Source organism: Thunnus albacares, chromosome 23 (genome assembly GCF_914725855.1).
Source record: "Thunnus albacares chromosome 23, fThuAlb1.1, whole genome shotgun sequence".
NCBI lineage: Eukaryota > Metazoa > Chordata > Actinopteri > Scombriformes > Scombridae > Thunnus > Thunnus albacares.
In genome coordinates this window covers 14,008,148-14,024,104 of record NC_058128.1, presented here as the reverse complement: position 1 = coordinate 14,024,104, position 15,957 = coordinate 14,008,148, and the positions used below count along the sequence as shown (strand labels likewise).

At 41.3% G+C, this 15,957-nt stretch overlaps 1 protein-coding gene across 6 annotated transcripts in view; it reads left to right on the top strand.

Annotated features, from left to right (window-relative positions):
* grm8a (glutamate receptor, metabotropic 8a) overlaps window positions 1-15,957 on the top strand; it is a 304,192-nt gene that overhangs the window by 83,725 nt on the left and 204,510 nt on the right. For all 6 annotated transcript variants that reach the window (XR_006400439.1, XR_006400440.1, XM_044342702.1 and 3 more), the window contains exon 3: window positions 14,508-14,724. Coding sequence is in view for 4 of the 6 variants with exons in the window: in XM_044342702.1 (XP_044198637.1) it covers window positions 14,508-14,724 (217 nt within the window). In the remaining 2 variants the exon portion in view is untranslated. The remainder of the gene's footprint in view (window positions 1-14,507; window positions 14,725-15,957) is intronic.

The window sequence follows — 15,957 nt, the reverse complement described above, 5'->3', positions numbered from 1 at the left end:
ATGCTGCGGCTGTTTTTCAGCTGTGCACCTGTTACTCCGTGAGCACAATAGCCCTTCATTTGTAAGCTTGAACTCACAAAACTTACTTCCTGATCTTTAATGTCAAGGACTATTTCGGCCAAGTTCAGTTGATGTTTTCCTTAATTTACTCTCCATTCACCTACACTCACCTCTTCTGTCATTTGAGTGCAGCCAGCCCCTATATCAACCGCCCAGCTACTATTTGAACAAGTCACTTTGTATTTGACGGCATTAACCTGTTGGTGGCCTGCATGAATGGCCGTTTAGTGATGCTTGGGAGCACAAGAAATAAATGAGCCTAATGTCTCCCCACCTGCTGCTCTGTTGTTTCAAGCCTCAAACAATAGTTGAAATGTCAGAATACATTTGTGCTTCTTCCTGCTCCTAGAAGGCACTGAGACTGCTGTGGCAACAAGCTGTTTGATTCTCAAAATTAGAATTGCTTTAATCAGCGGCACAGTAAACATTGAGGGGTTTCATCTTATCAACGCTGGTGCAGAGACATTTTTAGAACACGAGGGGAGCTGCTACTGGCACATACAGTGTGATACAAGAAACTATATTCACTATAAATGTGTGTTTCTATGCCTGTAAGGCTTTCTGCTCTCGCACGGCATATGTGCAGTTTACAATCATGGTTATAATGGGCAATGGTGAGAAATTCACACTCACTGAATTCACATGGAAGTAAACAAAAGCAGACATCTTGTATCAAGCCTAACACCATGGATTTTGTTGGATGAAATCCATCTGTTGCCAGCAGAATTTATCAGCTGTAGCTAGTTAGCAGAAGGTAATGTTCAATCAATCAATCAATCAATCAATTTTATTTATATAGCGCCAAATCATAACAAAAAGTCATCTCAGGGCACTTTTCACATAGAGCAGGTCTAGACCGTACTCTTTAACTCTTTACTCGTTGTAATATTCATTCTAAAACTCGAAAACTCAGTCTCTAGCTGGTGTTTTTTAATGTTTCCAGCTGATTCGTCTTAAAACAAAAACCCAGTAAAAGGGTCTTGTATGAACATGGTGGCTACATACTTGATATAATAGTAAATGGCTAAAGCTAAAGCTAGTTTGTAAACTTCCCCAAATCAAATAAAAAGCAGGACAGAGCTGCTATCATCACTCTAAACACTCGTTCCAGTCCTGAACAGGTGTTTTTGTGATTTAACCTGTAACCCTATTAAATAATGTTAGCTAGCTTTAGTTAGTTAGCTTGGAAATAATGCTAGGTTACTACTGTAGGTAGAATACACAGTTAAATCCATTCCTTTACAGTTTCGCTTGGTTTTTTGGTAAAGGAAAGACTTTAAATAATACACCACCCTCCACCATGCTGACTGTTTCAGCATGTGGAGAATTTCATAGCTTGACAGGCTTGCCTTGCCAAAAGTAGTGACAGTTGCTATTTTACAGTCGCTGCTCAATATAAAGCAATGCCTCTATCATCATCCTTACTCTCCTGAATATTGGAACGTCACCCCATGGATTTAGAAGCTTATGTTCTCCCTTTGACACAATAAGCGCGGTCAAACTCTACAAGGAAAGTACCGAACACACACACACTCTGACCCTGAAGCTGTCACTGTATCTGCTGCTTTTTCGAGGGCAGACAACAAAAGCTAACACTTAATACATTACATCCTGCTCTCTAACCCACAATAAAGGAACCCTCCAGGGATTCGCCCTTTCACCCAGGTTATTTTCCCTCAACAAAAAACCATTTCACCTTCGACAGTGGCTCTGTCATCTAAAGGTAGACGGGCGACTCAGACACCAGTCCTAACAATGATGAAATTCAGTATTGTGGGCAGGTAAATTGAGCAGTTAATAATCTCCTACTCAACACATCAAAAACACAAGTTTCAAGAGCGGCTCACATCCACCGAACCCACATGCTAATTTTTCATGAGCTCATATCCATCACAGAGTCATTAAATTTTTTTTGGAAACACCTCATCAGCAAAGAAATCCCTTTTAAGCTCGTGGAGCCACGATCTGCACACGCTGCACTGAAAGCCGACTCCACCACAAAGCCCTGACTGTGTGGTCATCTGAATCTGAGAATTTATCGTGTTAAATTTCTATTGACAATGTGTCAGCGAGGTATTGATTCAACTCCATGGTAATTAGTGAGAGCATATTTTTTTGGTATTAATCTAATCCGATACAAGTGTGAGCGTCATCGCCTAGTTTTTAATGATTATTTATTTATTTGCACATTAGGAGAAGTAGGAAATAAAAAAACTTCTCCAAGACATCTGATGTTATTATCAGGTAAAGCAGTATTAAAAAAACACCTTACAAGATGCTCCTCATTCAAAGCGCATGCTGTTTGTGGGTTAACCACATCTTTATTTCACATTATTATTTTGTCATGATGTAACTGTCAGTATTATATGCTGTATTGTCGAAACAATTTGTGCGTGTGGAGCAAAATCACTTCTCAGGTTTAAAGCCGACCCGACGGTGCAGTTACAATCATCAACATCTGTGCTGAATGATTTCAACGACACACACACACACACACACACTGGCGTACACACATGTTTTGATATATACATAATGTAATACACAAAACATGACAGTTTTGAAGTGGTCGCCCGCTGAGCTGATGATGGGTCTCTTGTGAGAGGTTATAAGCTCACACAGAGAAATAAATCAGAACGCACACACACACACTGTGGCAACCGAGGAGTACACAGTCAAAGAAAACACACACTCCTTTCAGTCACGACAATAGCTGTGCGTGCTGTGCGCGGTGATTTGGACCTTCCCCGGGGGGAGTAAAATTCTCATCCTTGTGTGTTTCAGAGCACAAACTCACCAAACACTTATCCAAAACTTATTTCATAACCAGGACATGCACGCTCAAATGGTTTTTAAAGACTTTCTAGCCTCTAATTTGCCGCAAAGTTGTTTTTCATTAAACAGATTGAAAATGCTTTCCGTGCAGGTCTGCTGGCATATTGCATGATGTATGAGGCTCATTTCCAAGTCTAACAATGGAAATATATGCCTAATGAGTTTGATGCAAGGGAATACCTGTTTGAAACTCATAATTCTGCGACACTGGCTGGTGCATATACTGTATCTCTCTCAAATTGTGTGTCTGTACTCTGCCTACATTTGCGAATTTAAAAAGAACAAGACTGGAATACGTGTAAGTTCGGCGCCACGTGTGTGTCTGTGTGTGTGTGTTTGTGTTTGTGTGTGTGTTTTGAGGAATTCTTGACATTTGCAGCTACAGTCACACAGCGGGGACACAAGAATGCGTTACAGGAACACCGAGCACGAATGCCGGCAGGTGTCAAGTGTTCACGTCGACGCACGCACCTGCCTCCGTGCACACGCACACACACATGCACGCACAATCCCGCACAAACTCACAATGAAACACTGTTGGGAAGCACTTCTGTGTAACGGCAGGGAGAGACAAAACAGAAGAGGAGAAGCTGCAGGTGGCTGGCTTGCATCAAGTAGTCTGGTGCCTTCCTCCTGCGTGTGTGGGCGGGTGTGTGTGTGTGTGTGTGTATGTGTGTGTGTGTGTGTGTGTGTGTGTGCCACCGCTCATGAGATTTAGATTGCTGAAGTGATGCAGCTATCAGAGGAATATATTATTCAAATAACATACCCAAACAGAGGTAAATGTAGAGGATATTTGAGAGGGAGCGAGAGAGAGAGCGGACCGAGGCGTTTTGAGAAAAAGAAAAGTGACAGGATTTTATTGGAGAGATGAAGTAAGAGCTGAAGAGATAAGAACGGAGGAGACACTAAAGTGAGTGAGAGATAACATCAGATTAATTATAAGGCAATACAAGTAATGGTTTCTACATGTTATTTATTTATTTGTTTGATCAATCTCTTGTTAAAATTAGTCATTGACTAGATTGTTTGGGTGAGTTATCAAATCAGTCTCTAATCATATTGAGCACCTGCTTCCCTCTATTTCATCTAAGATTTATAAAAGAAAAACTATAATTTGATTTAAGTATAATTAGACAGAGACGACCCCGTATTGATGTCATCGCCTGGGGTAATAGTAGATACCAGATAATGAGAGAAATAAGGAGGCTTTCTGTCATAAATGATAAGAGTATTAATCCACATGCTTGAGGGTGTTTGTCCCTCTTTTGATGTCAATTTAGTGCACTAAACCTACTACATGTCATAAGGCTTTGTAGTAAGTTAGGCAGCTCACTCACACAACTTTATTTTTTAAATATTTCTGCCTGTAATCATGAGTTTTGTCGTTAAAAAACGGTTCGGATAGCATCAGTTTCTCTTGTCAAAACGTCCAAAATGAAAAGAGGATGCACTCGGTGCTGCTTTACCTGTGAAAATGTCCACACTGAATCATTATATGTGATAATTAAAGATACGATAAAAATAAAAGTTCCTCATCTGTGTGTGTGTGTGTTTGTGTGTGTAAGTAGTTGGCTTGTGTGCCTCTGTGTTTATCGTGTATCATTACTAGAGTGGAGATTTGTATTCAGGACATTCAAAGGCAGGTGGGGACAGATGGCGGTTTGTTCTGTGTGTTACAAAGTTTGTGTTGGTTCCAAAATGTGTGATACAGGGCAATAGAGGTGTTTGTGTGTGTGTGTGTGTGTGTCTGTGTGAAAGAGAAAGTGATAATGTATTGACAGAGATATATTAAAGGCTGTAGCCTTGGGTCCCTGGACTCCGGCCCTCTGGCCATCCTCACCTCTCTGATATTGGCAGAGGTGTATGTGTGTGTGTGTGTGTGCATGAATGCAGATGTTACCCCAGTTAAACTTGTATCATGTGGCTGCACATGCCCAATCTCAGTGCAAACGTTTCACCAAAATTGGCACTGTCTCTGTGTATAATGTGTGTATTCATGTCTGTATGTGTGTGTAACCGTACTGATATGGCCGCCACCACACCTCAATCATGTCACACCCTGTCCTCCAGCCAACCCTCTGACCTTCTCCCAGCAGCAGGTGCAGATTCATCGCTACGATTGTAAATCTTTTCGACCTAAGTGGAGCCTTTAATAAGGTTTCTCTTGAAATTTAAATTGAGTGAGGCAGAGATGAGTGTGTAGCACAGCTCATGCCTCTCCGGCAGAGCTCTCTGTCTCACCACAGTTAATTCATGGTCACCCTGAGCATGTAATACCTGCAGGGGGAATGAGGGTTCAACCTTAGGTTCTGTCCTGTATTTTCTATGCATGTTCTCACTTGGTGTAACACCGTGAACAGAATGTCATACATGAAAACCTGAACTACATTTGATCCAGTACATTTCTACAGCTTAATAGTAATATTATTGAAAATGTACTCCATTGCACATACAGTAATAGGTAAACCTACTTCTATAGAAAACAAGTGGTTTGATAGCTATCCAAGTTTAGATGGACAGGATAGAAGTGTTAAGCGGTCCTGAAGTAAATCTATAATCAATCAATACCTTCAGTTTACTGACATGTAATCCAGGCCTCCATCACGTCTCTGCTTCTTTGCTGCAAGGCGTGCTTTCCTAAACTCATTTATAAATGTCACCAGTAAACCTCCAGATTACAGATACCATAGTTGTGACTGGGTGCCAGACTCAAACCAGGGACGGAGCTGATATATATTTGCTACACAGTAACCGTTGGGCTACAGAGGTTGTCCAAACAACTAATCCATTAATCAAGAAAATAATTGACAGATTAATTGATAATGAAAGTAATCGTTAGATGCCACCCTAGTTTGGTGTCTTATTTGGACTTGTTTTTTTTTTTATATTGTTGCTATGTTTGGATCACTGATATAAATGTGTGCATCTGTTGTTATTATATCAATTACCTGAAGCATTCAAGTATATCTGTGATATTTCTCTGAGACTCAGAAATAACTCTTTGTGCAGAGAGGCTAAATGTTCAATTTTTCTTCTGTTGCAAACACGTGACTGTTAAGTGATCCTTGTTATTGGTCTATTTTAAGGGCACACCTCGCTTCCCACAAAATATGAAAAAAGCTGTTATATAAATATAAATGTTAGGGATACACCAATCCCACTTTTTCTCCTCTGATACCTTTCTTACTGTCAACAAATGTGCAGAGCCAAACCAAAAATGAATTCATCCTGCTGTGCTCAAACTCTTCTGGGCCAAGGAACATGTCAGCCAGTGCAGCAGTGGGGCTCACTGACGTGTTTTTAATAGTTTTTGGACAACAACAGAGGTCTGCGGTACAGAGGAATAAGTTATATCAGGCTTTGGATACACACAGTTCATTGTTGCATCCTTTTGACGGATCTAACTAATAGCAGAAACATAGGTGACTTTTCTAATTATACTGATAAAGAAACGATATTTAACATGGATGGGTCACATGCACAGCTTGCATAAGCATCGGTACGTGTTGGTGCCACATGGAGCGTGTTCAGCCGGTAGAGAATCAATAATTCTCTGAAACAAAGCAGGCGGGAGCGAGCCTCCATGGCTTCAGCAGCGAGGACTTATTACCACCAGATGAACACCTTCACTGCTACAGTGTGCGCAGGGCTGCTAGGAAAAACTCCAGGGAATTAATGGTTCACTGGAAATGCTCACTGCTTCGCTTTTACTTGGTACCTCCAGATAAACTTGAGGTCTATGGAAAGCTTGGGAGAATCAATGAGTCAGCTCTTCCCCATCTATCAGAGGTCGAAGTCTTTGTGATTTCCGGAGGTAGATGCACCTATTTCTTCGGGTTATTACCGCAGCTTTTAGTGGGTAGATTGAAATACGTGACAGCACCAACATGCCAAGACTGAATAAAACTAAATGTGTCTTACTTTAATTTTTTTTTAAAAGAATGACAAATGTGGACAATAAGGGGGTTTTAAAACTCGTCCGCTCGCCTTGCCTCTCTTTATTTCCTTCGCTCTTACCTGTATCAATCTCATCTTTGTCACTTCTGTTCTTTTCATTTTCATGCTGCATAAGAGCCTCTTTCTTACTCTTTTCTTTGGTTTTTCATCTTCTATCAGTGACACCGCTCCTTTTTTTTTTTTTTTTTTTTTTTAACATCTTGGCTTTTTAAGCACTTTTCTCATTTCACTCCTTTTGCTTTCTGTTCCACTCAGATCTTCCCTGTTGTGCCTTTTTTTTTCTAGCAATCTGCATCGCTTTGCCTCCTGTCTCCATTTGTTGTTTCCCATCAATTATCTTAGATTCCTTCATTCATCTTCTTTGTCTTCTCTCTCTCTCTCTCTCTCTCTCTCTCTCTCTCTCTCTCTCTCTCTCTCTCTCTGTCTTAGCCTCCCTCGCTCCATCTTGTGCATCTATGCTCCCGGAGTTTTCCCTCTCATCCTCTCTTTCGTTACTCTTTTTCTTTCTCCTCCCTCCTCTTTAGTCTCTCATACTTCTGCTAAACATACCCTCTCTCATCTCTCACTCATTGTTTCTCACTTCTCTTCTTCGTTCTCCTTGCTCCCATTAAATGTTTCTCTGTCATCTTTCCTCTTTGTTTGTGCTTCTTGCTCATTGTCCTCCTCCTCTTTCTGCTGTGGTTTCTGTTGTTTCTCTTCTCTCTCAGCCTTTTTTTATTTATTTATTTATTTTTTTGCTATCTCCATCCACCCGTGAAGTAGCTTCCTCTTTACCTACTTTCCCTCACTGCCTTTTCTTTCATCTTGTCTACCGGTTTTTGTTTGCTTGTCAACAAACAAATTACAGACTGCTATTCTATTCTGCATTTCCTGTGATGTGGGGAGCCTGCACGGGGTAAAACCAAGAGAGTAAAGGGAATATCAATGTTGTTTAGTAGCATCTCTGACCCAGAGAGAGCAAGAAAGAACTGCAATAGAATGAAATTATACTTTTTTCTTTCTCTTTGTTTCTTTGTGCAGTCTTATCTCTCTGGCTTTCCCCCAAATTAGTTTCAAATGAAGTAAGAAAATGTGTCCAGATATGCAAGAAGAGGTAACTGTTGCTGCTTCGTATTGGAATTTTCAACCTTCAAGCCGTCATGCTACCATTTTGAGGAAACCTGCAGCTATGAAATAGCCGTTCCAGTTTACCGTTCTCAATCGATGAGGGTGTAATTACTAGTTTCTGTGGTAGAATAGGTCTGAAAGAAACGGCAACATGGAAGTAAATGTGGAACAAAAAGGACGGAAGGTTTGACACAGGCAAAAGGCCAAACAGCGAGAAGAAAAGGAGAGACAGATGGACCCAGACAAAGACGATGAGGTTAGACGGAGCGAGAGAAACCCAACTCTCACCCCCCCCAACAGTCCTGATCGCGGTAAATTAGCTTGGCGAGGTCCCACTGTGCCAGTCCTCTCCTCATTAGACACAGACCACGGCTGACTGTTAGAGGGCTGAGTCAAATTTTCAAGCAAGTAAACATCTCTCTAGGCTGACGTCGAATATGAGGGCTCCAGACAGCCTGATCAGTTTACAGTCCATGCGCTGTCCTCCCCTCAGTTTCCATGCTCTGATAACTTTCAAAATTGTTCCAGCTCCTTTTGGAAAAGGACATTCTGGCTGAAGCTTTATTTCGGCTACCGAAATAGTATTTTATGATTTGTTGAAACAAAAAAGAACAAAATATAGAAATGGACTAATTTAAAACAAGTTTAAAAACAGAAGTTCATTTAATGATTATCCAGCTTGTGTATATACTCTGTGTGTGTGTGTGTGTGTGTGTGTGATTGACACAGCCACTATACACGTCATTCACAATGTGTGTGTGCAGCTCCTCCAGCAACCGATACTGGCATATCCACTCTATATGTGTGTGTGTGTGTGTGTGTGTGTGTGTGTATGTGTGTAATTCAGTGGGGTTAATTAGCCTCAGACCACTGCCATCTATCAACCTAATGCTCAGACTCTGGCCCCGACAGCTCCATTATCGCCAGACACACACACACACACAAACATACACACACACACTTGCACACACTCACGACGTGTGCATACACACATGTTGGCCACAGATACTATTATATATCTATATGTACAGATGCATAACAAATGGTTGCACTAATAACAACAATTTATTATTAAGATGCACTCTTAGATAAGGTCTGGATTAGCTTCACGTTCGTCAAGCTATGGTTCAAGACCCAGTATAGGTCAGAGACACACCTCTGTTAGGTCTCCACATGACGAGGAGTTTTAAAGCCTCTTTTCAAAGATTTTAAACTGGAAGCCTGAAATGTCTAAAGATTTGCCGTAGACTGTCAAAGTGGCATTTCAAAAGGTCACTTTTAGCTGTTTCGGGCTAAAGGTTTCTTCAGCTTGAAAGCAGACGACATAACATTTCTCACCATGTAGCAGTTTCAGAAGATACATTTCCAATAGTTTCCAGCATCATTTGTTTGATATTGTTTCTGTCTTTTTGGATCCTCCGTGAGATAACTTCAAAGAGTGAACTTCTTCAATTTTGGTCTCCAGGCTATAAAGACACACACACACACTCACACACACATATAAAAAGCCACTGGCCCGGATCATTAGGTCTGTTACGGTCCAAATCCGGCTGTTAGTTATCTGCCCAGCTCCCCCAGTGGGATTCAGCCTGATCTATAGTGAGGGATGAAACTGTTCCTCCGCTATCGCCAGAGCCATTAAAGAATAGATGGGACAGACCGGGCTGTCTATAGGTGGCAGGCATTGTAAGATATCGCCTCATACTGGTTTCACTCTCGACTCAGCAGATACCGGTGAGAAACGTGAGTGGCTATTAAAAGTGTTCTCAAAGCTAACAAAATTTCAATCAAAAATGAATTTTCCACCTCTAAGAAAAATGAGACATCATCAGCCTACTGGTGTGCATTGATTGTTGTCATGGAGGGAAAACATATTAGTTTGCGCTCTTTCAATAGTCTTTGCTTGGAGGGGACTTGAGTTCAATTAATAATTAATCTCTGTTATATTTTTATGGCCGAGGGAAGTCTATTCTATGTTTTCATTGTAATCAATTCTCTACTTAAGCAAAAGAACCAAGATTTAATATGTTTGTTGGATTTTCCAAATTGACGTTCAATGACAGCCACCAGACATGAAATAGATGAGCCTGTATTTGTTCTAGAGGAGAGTTACGGCTGAGTGAGGTTCACTTGAGTGAGGTTCAGAGACTAATTCAGAACAAATCAGGCGTTGCGGCACACCTCCGCAGGGTTGTGTGGAACTGTGGGGTGGGGGTGTGGCCGTGTTTATTTGTAACCGCTGTGAAACAATCAGAAAATAACATTTTATTCCCCTCATCCGACGGCTTGCTCGCCACCGCTGCTCGCTCTCTTCGTTCACTCTCTAGCTCAGTCGACCACCTCTGCTCTCTTTCTCTCTCTCTCTCTCCTGCTGTGGGGCCCCTGCGGCAACCACCCACCCACCCCAGTATTGGAAAAATACTTTTTGAAGATACATACTTTTACACTTGTCCTGTTAGGAAAGTTTCCTTGAGATACTCCAAGAAGAGTACTCATCCCTGAAGCCTTTCCTCCATTAAAAGACAAAAAAAAAAGTACTTCCATTAAAGCAGAATGTAAATCCCACATTTGTGTATCTCTTCAAAGTGGTCAAAATTAGAGCTGCAATGATTAATCAATTAATCGATTACTTGCCAACTATTAAATTAATCACCAACTATTTTGATGACCAACCAATTAACTGTTTTTTTAAGAAAAAAATGTTCAAATTCTGTGATTCTAGCTTCTCAAATGTGAATAATTTCTGGTTTATTGAGTCATCTATGATAGTAAACTGAATATCTTTGGGTTGTGGACTGTTGTGGACAGAACAAGACATTTTGAATACGTCACTGTGGGCTCTGAGAAACAGATCTGGTCTGATTCTGCAGTAAAGACGTCGGGAGGCACTTAGGACTTTTCCACTGATCATGAATTTATTTCCCTAGCGGCAGAAAAAACCTTCAGACACCCTTGTAGGCTAAACTGAGCTAACAAAACACTTTTAGGGCTGACTTACCCTAAAAGAGTAGCATAACAACATTAAGGCTACAAACAGCCCATAATGCAACACGCTCTGTAGGAGCCAGAGTTATACTGGTACGCTCTCCATTCAAAAAAAAGATCTCTTATCTTGTGATCACGTAATTGTTCAGTCCTCGAATATAAGACGACCTCCGCTTTTCAAATGTAATGTCCAGAATAACATATTGTCTAGAAGTGTACCAACCCACTGACATTACCAAGACATAACCTGGAGACAGAAAGACGGCAAGAAATAGAGGAAAAACATCTGAATGAGTTTTGAGGAAGGACGATTTGCGTGTTATGTGCAAATTGACTGAAAGACGTGCATAAATAAACTGAAACGACACATTATCCCCTTGATAAGTGTGTGTGAGAGCAGGAAAGTGTTTCTAATGCTAAGTGAAACTACATTTGGCAGCAACACACATACATCCTTTCACTTTTTTATCACACACACTTGCATTTACCCCCTCTCTCTCTCTCACACACACACACACACACAACACACACACACATATTCATTAGAGCAAATGGAATTAGGGGGATTGGAGGCATAATCTTCTTCCCCAGCGGTGTGGGGGAACCAAGCCGTTAATTTCCCGCCTCTAACTACAACTCCAACTCTGCTTGCTTTGAAAAAGGCTGGAGTCACTCGCAACTCACAGCACATGAATGATTTACAACACTCGAATGTCACATGCCATTAGACATGCTCAGTCTAAGTAGGTTTCTGTGCCTTTACATACGTGTCTAGGGGATCTACGTGTGCGACTGCAGAAATGTCTGCAGCTATATTTCAATCAGGAGAGAGAAGTGAATGGAGTAGAAGATAATTGTTAATTGTACAGATGATACTGATAATTAGTCTTGTCAAAAGTCTTTGGCGTTTAGACTCTACAGGGAGATTTTGTAATCAAAGGACATCAGTCCTGAGCAGCAGCAAGATAAATCCCACCATGGAGTCCAGACACTGGTGGTGGCTGATGACTTCCGCTGAGACTGATAAGGCTGATGAGGTTGATGAAGCGATGCACTGATGAATCTGCGAAGACTGGGCGATGATGGTTGGGTGTGCGTGACAGCAGCATGAAAGCACTGAGGCAGAGAGGGAGAAAACATTTAAAAAGATAGCCGCAACATGATAGGCTGACGACGTAGGTGTGTCGCCGTGCTATTGGAGATATGTGAACAGCTGATAGCTCAACTGACAGCCCCCGGATGATGACAGCAAAGGGAGATTATGAGCGAGCATGCGTGAGAGATGTGAGAGGAATAATGGTATGAGAAATAAAACTACAGGCTCATGCATGCATTAACTTTCACTATAGCTCCATTTATATTTAGAAAAGTAAAAGTATAGTTATGGAAGACAGTATTGGGTCTGTGCCCGCAGCAGACAGTATTATATGTCACTAAATCTATACGTAGCTGCGTCTGCATTACTCTTTTTCGTATCTGTGCTTTCCCTCCTCTTTCCCAGTAATGACTCAGGGAAATATGACAAGAGGATGACTGTGCAGTGCACACAAATGTGTGTTTGTGTCTGCGTACGTCTCGGTTTCCCAGCTGTACAGGTAAAATAACAAAAAGATCAAAGTAGCAGGTTTGCCCAGGTCACAAGGTTACTTTCCCGTTGCTGTTGTAAACAGATGAATATCTCATATTCTCGCAGCTGTGCATTTGTTTCTCTTTGAAATGGATATGCACCTATTTCAATGGGCAAAAAGAGTAGAAAGGACAAGAGAAACAGGGGAGTCACGCACCGGCATGCACATACAAAGGCACATATACCAACTGTTTTGTTCAGCAGACCATGCTTTGATTCTATTCTTTCCATTTCTCTTTATTTGTTTATCTGTATCCTCTATGAATTATACATAGACATCCTGAAATTTCATGAAAGTTTCCGGTTGTACTCCCCAAACAGAAACGACCAACAACAGTACTCAAGTGTCCCAAACATGAACTCCCACCAAGCTCACCAAGAGAAATGAAAGGCTATTAAACAATAGAAAAACAAAAGAACAATAGTTTTGTTCCAAAATTAGACAGTCACCTTCTAAAAAATTATACACCTTCCACTTAATGGCATGCATTGATCACTGTCATGGAAGTATAACGTATTAGTTGTTTGCTCTTTCAATACTCTTCGCTCGGAGGTGAATGAATACAGCTTGGGTCAATCCATCCTTCTTTTTTTTCCTTGTTTTGTTTTGACAAGCAACTTCCTGAATGAAAAGATAAAAGTTTTTCACCTTTTTTGCTGCATTTCTTGAGCTCTACCGACGAGGAGTGAATTTAGAAGATCCTGCAAAACTCAAGATAGATCACTGACCTTTTAAAATGGCAAAGACAAGTGTAGATGCAGGGTGGCAGGGACTTCAGATGACGCTCAAAGGGAATGAAGACAGTGAGTGATGGGCTTTAGAAATATTCTAGTCACACAAACACACACACACACACACACACACACACACAGTGTCCGTTTTAAATCTCTCCATGTAGTACCTGGTTTTGCTGTGTTCAGCAATTATAGACATTTGTATTTGCGTATGTGTGTGCCCGTGCAACAGACAGACAGCTGACACACCTTATGTTTTGGGTTAGATTGACAGTGAAGTCTTACTTCTAACGAATGCTGATGAGACGTATGTCCAACATCTGTGTGTGTGTGTGTGTGTTTTTGTGTGTCAGCAAGTACAGGGTCTTCCCTCTCTGCGCCCCTGCATCAGGGGAGAAATCAATCTGCCTGTCGGCCTTCTAACACCTTCGGCCTGTTACGCTACCTATCACTAGTGATACCTATATATATGTGTGTGTGTGTGTGTCCTGTCATTCTGTCAGCCTCTCCATCCTTCCATCTGCCTGTTGTGCTTTTTGTCTGTCTGTCCTCCTGTCCGGTCCCTTCTGTGTCTTTTGTGTTTGCCTTCCTTGCGTCAAATCTTCTTCTTCTTTGCCCTTAATCTGTGGCTTTGACACTGGAAAAAAAGCACCACCGGTCTACCTGTTCCTTACCTCTCCATCTCATTCAGATTCCCAATTATTCACCGTGTCTGCTTCTCCCCTCCATACCCGCTCGCTCTCAAATTGCTTGTTTGCTTCTTTTGCGTCTCTGAACCAAGAACAAGTCTGCAGCCTAGCAGTTGAATTTAAACATTCCTTGTGACAACTTCTCCTCACATCCCAGAGAATTATTAATCACAGGGATCCCACAGGGAGCTGGAAACATTTATAAGTCTTTCCTACGTATATATCTCAGTAAAAAATATGCATGAAGGCACAGAATTGATGGGAGAATTATAACAACGTGACTCATCTCTTTTTTTTTTTTAAATGTTTTTTTTTTCTGTCAGTGGGCGAAAAAAATTTATTGCGATGATTAAAATGAAATGAAACAATTCATTTAGAAATCACATCGCCCTCCTACATTAAATATTTCAATATGCAGACTATAAAACATGACACTATTTTATGTTCATACAATCACCTCATCTCACCCTTCCCTCACTGTACTCTCTTTCCTCTTCCCTCTTCTCGTCCAGATCCCCCAGATCAGCTACGCCTCCACCGCCCCAGAGCTGAGCGACAACTCCCGCTATGACTTCTTCTCCCGTGTGGTACCGCCGGACTCCTATCAGGCCCAGGCTATGATGGACATCGTCACGGCGATGGAATGGAACTACGTGTCCACCCTAGCATCAGAGGGCAACTACGGCGAGAGCGGCGTGGAGGCGTTCATCCAGATCTCCAGAGAAACTGGTAGGAGCTCTGCACTTTTTCTCTTACTTCGTTATATATGATATGATAATAGTGCATATGGCTGACTTTTTGTGACAGTTTTACCGTTTTTACTTCTGACAAGAACAACGTGGATACAGGAATCTGACCCTTCAATAGCAGGTCATCTACAAACCTTCCCATATCTCAGCTGATGCAGCAAAATGACATCAAAACTGACTCTATACTGTAACTTAAAAGACGTGTATCAGTGTTTCCATGATGTTTAAAGTGTTTGAGAACTTGTGGTGTAAGGAGAACTATAGCGAGTATGGTGAGGAGGTTTCTTCTAGTCGTCCAGATAAACGTGGTTGAGGTAAAGCTTTACAACTCTATCTTTCCGTGCTGTGTCACACTATCACGGCGCATTTGCTGCTCTGTCACTCTTGTGTAAGTTATAATTTGAATGGACTTCAGTGAGAGCAGAACGGAAGACCACACTTCCAGAAAAAAAACCCGTCGGGAGGCAAGTTCGCCACTTCTCTTCCGCCATCAGGGATAAAATAACTATATGATGCTCATAGCGCACTTTGGAGTGTGATACATGATCAGTGGCTTTAGCCTATAATTTGAGCAGAACGGTAGCAAGAACAGAGCAGAAACCTGTTGTTTAAATCTCTAAGGAAACTCCAGTGAAAATTCACTCTTTGAGTAAAATTGCAGGCTGTAGATTGCAGACTGTGGCGAATGAACCGAGACAGAGAGAGAGTTTTCACAGCAAGCATTTGACGGACAAGCGCAGCTCTGTTTTCTCAACTTTCTTTTGGTCTCTATATGTATAGTTATATAGAGTTTAACATCATTGCTGACTCTTGTCTGAGCATTGAGTAAATGCCAATATCTGTGAACCTATCAATGGAAAGAAGAACCACTGGATGGTCTTTGTAAGTATGTCTTGAAGAATTACAGGTGGATGATCAATTAAGAGGAAAAATGGCAGTCTAATGGTGAAGAAACATTCATCCGGATTCATTTTGTATGGGACAGGAAGGAATCACCTCTCAAAGCATTGTGGGATAGCAAGTGATGCCCGACTAATGAGAAATGCACAAAAATAGTAGGACAAGAAAAGACTTTTTGAAGTTGAAATGCATCCCACAACATGCTATGTTTTATCTCATACGTTTGGCCTTTTCTGCATATTGTAATAGTGTGGGAAGTTGACCACGCAGAGTTTTTGTATGTATTTTGTTGCAGAATGTAATCATCTGAGAA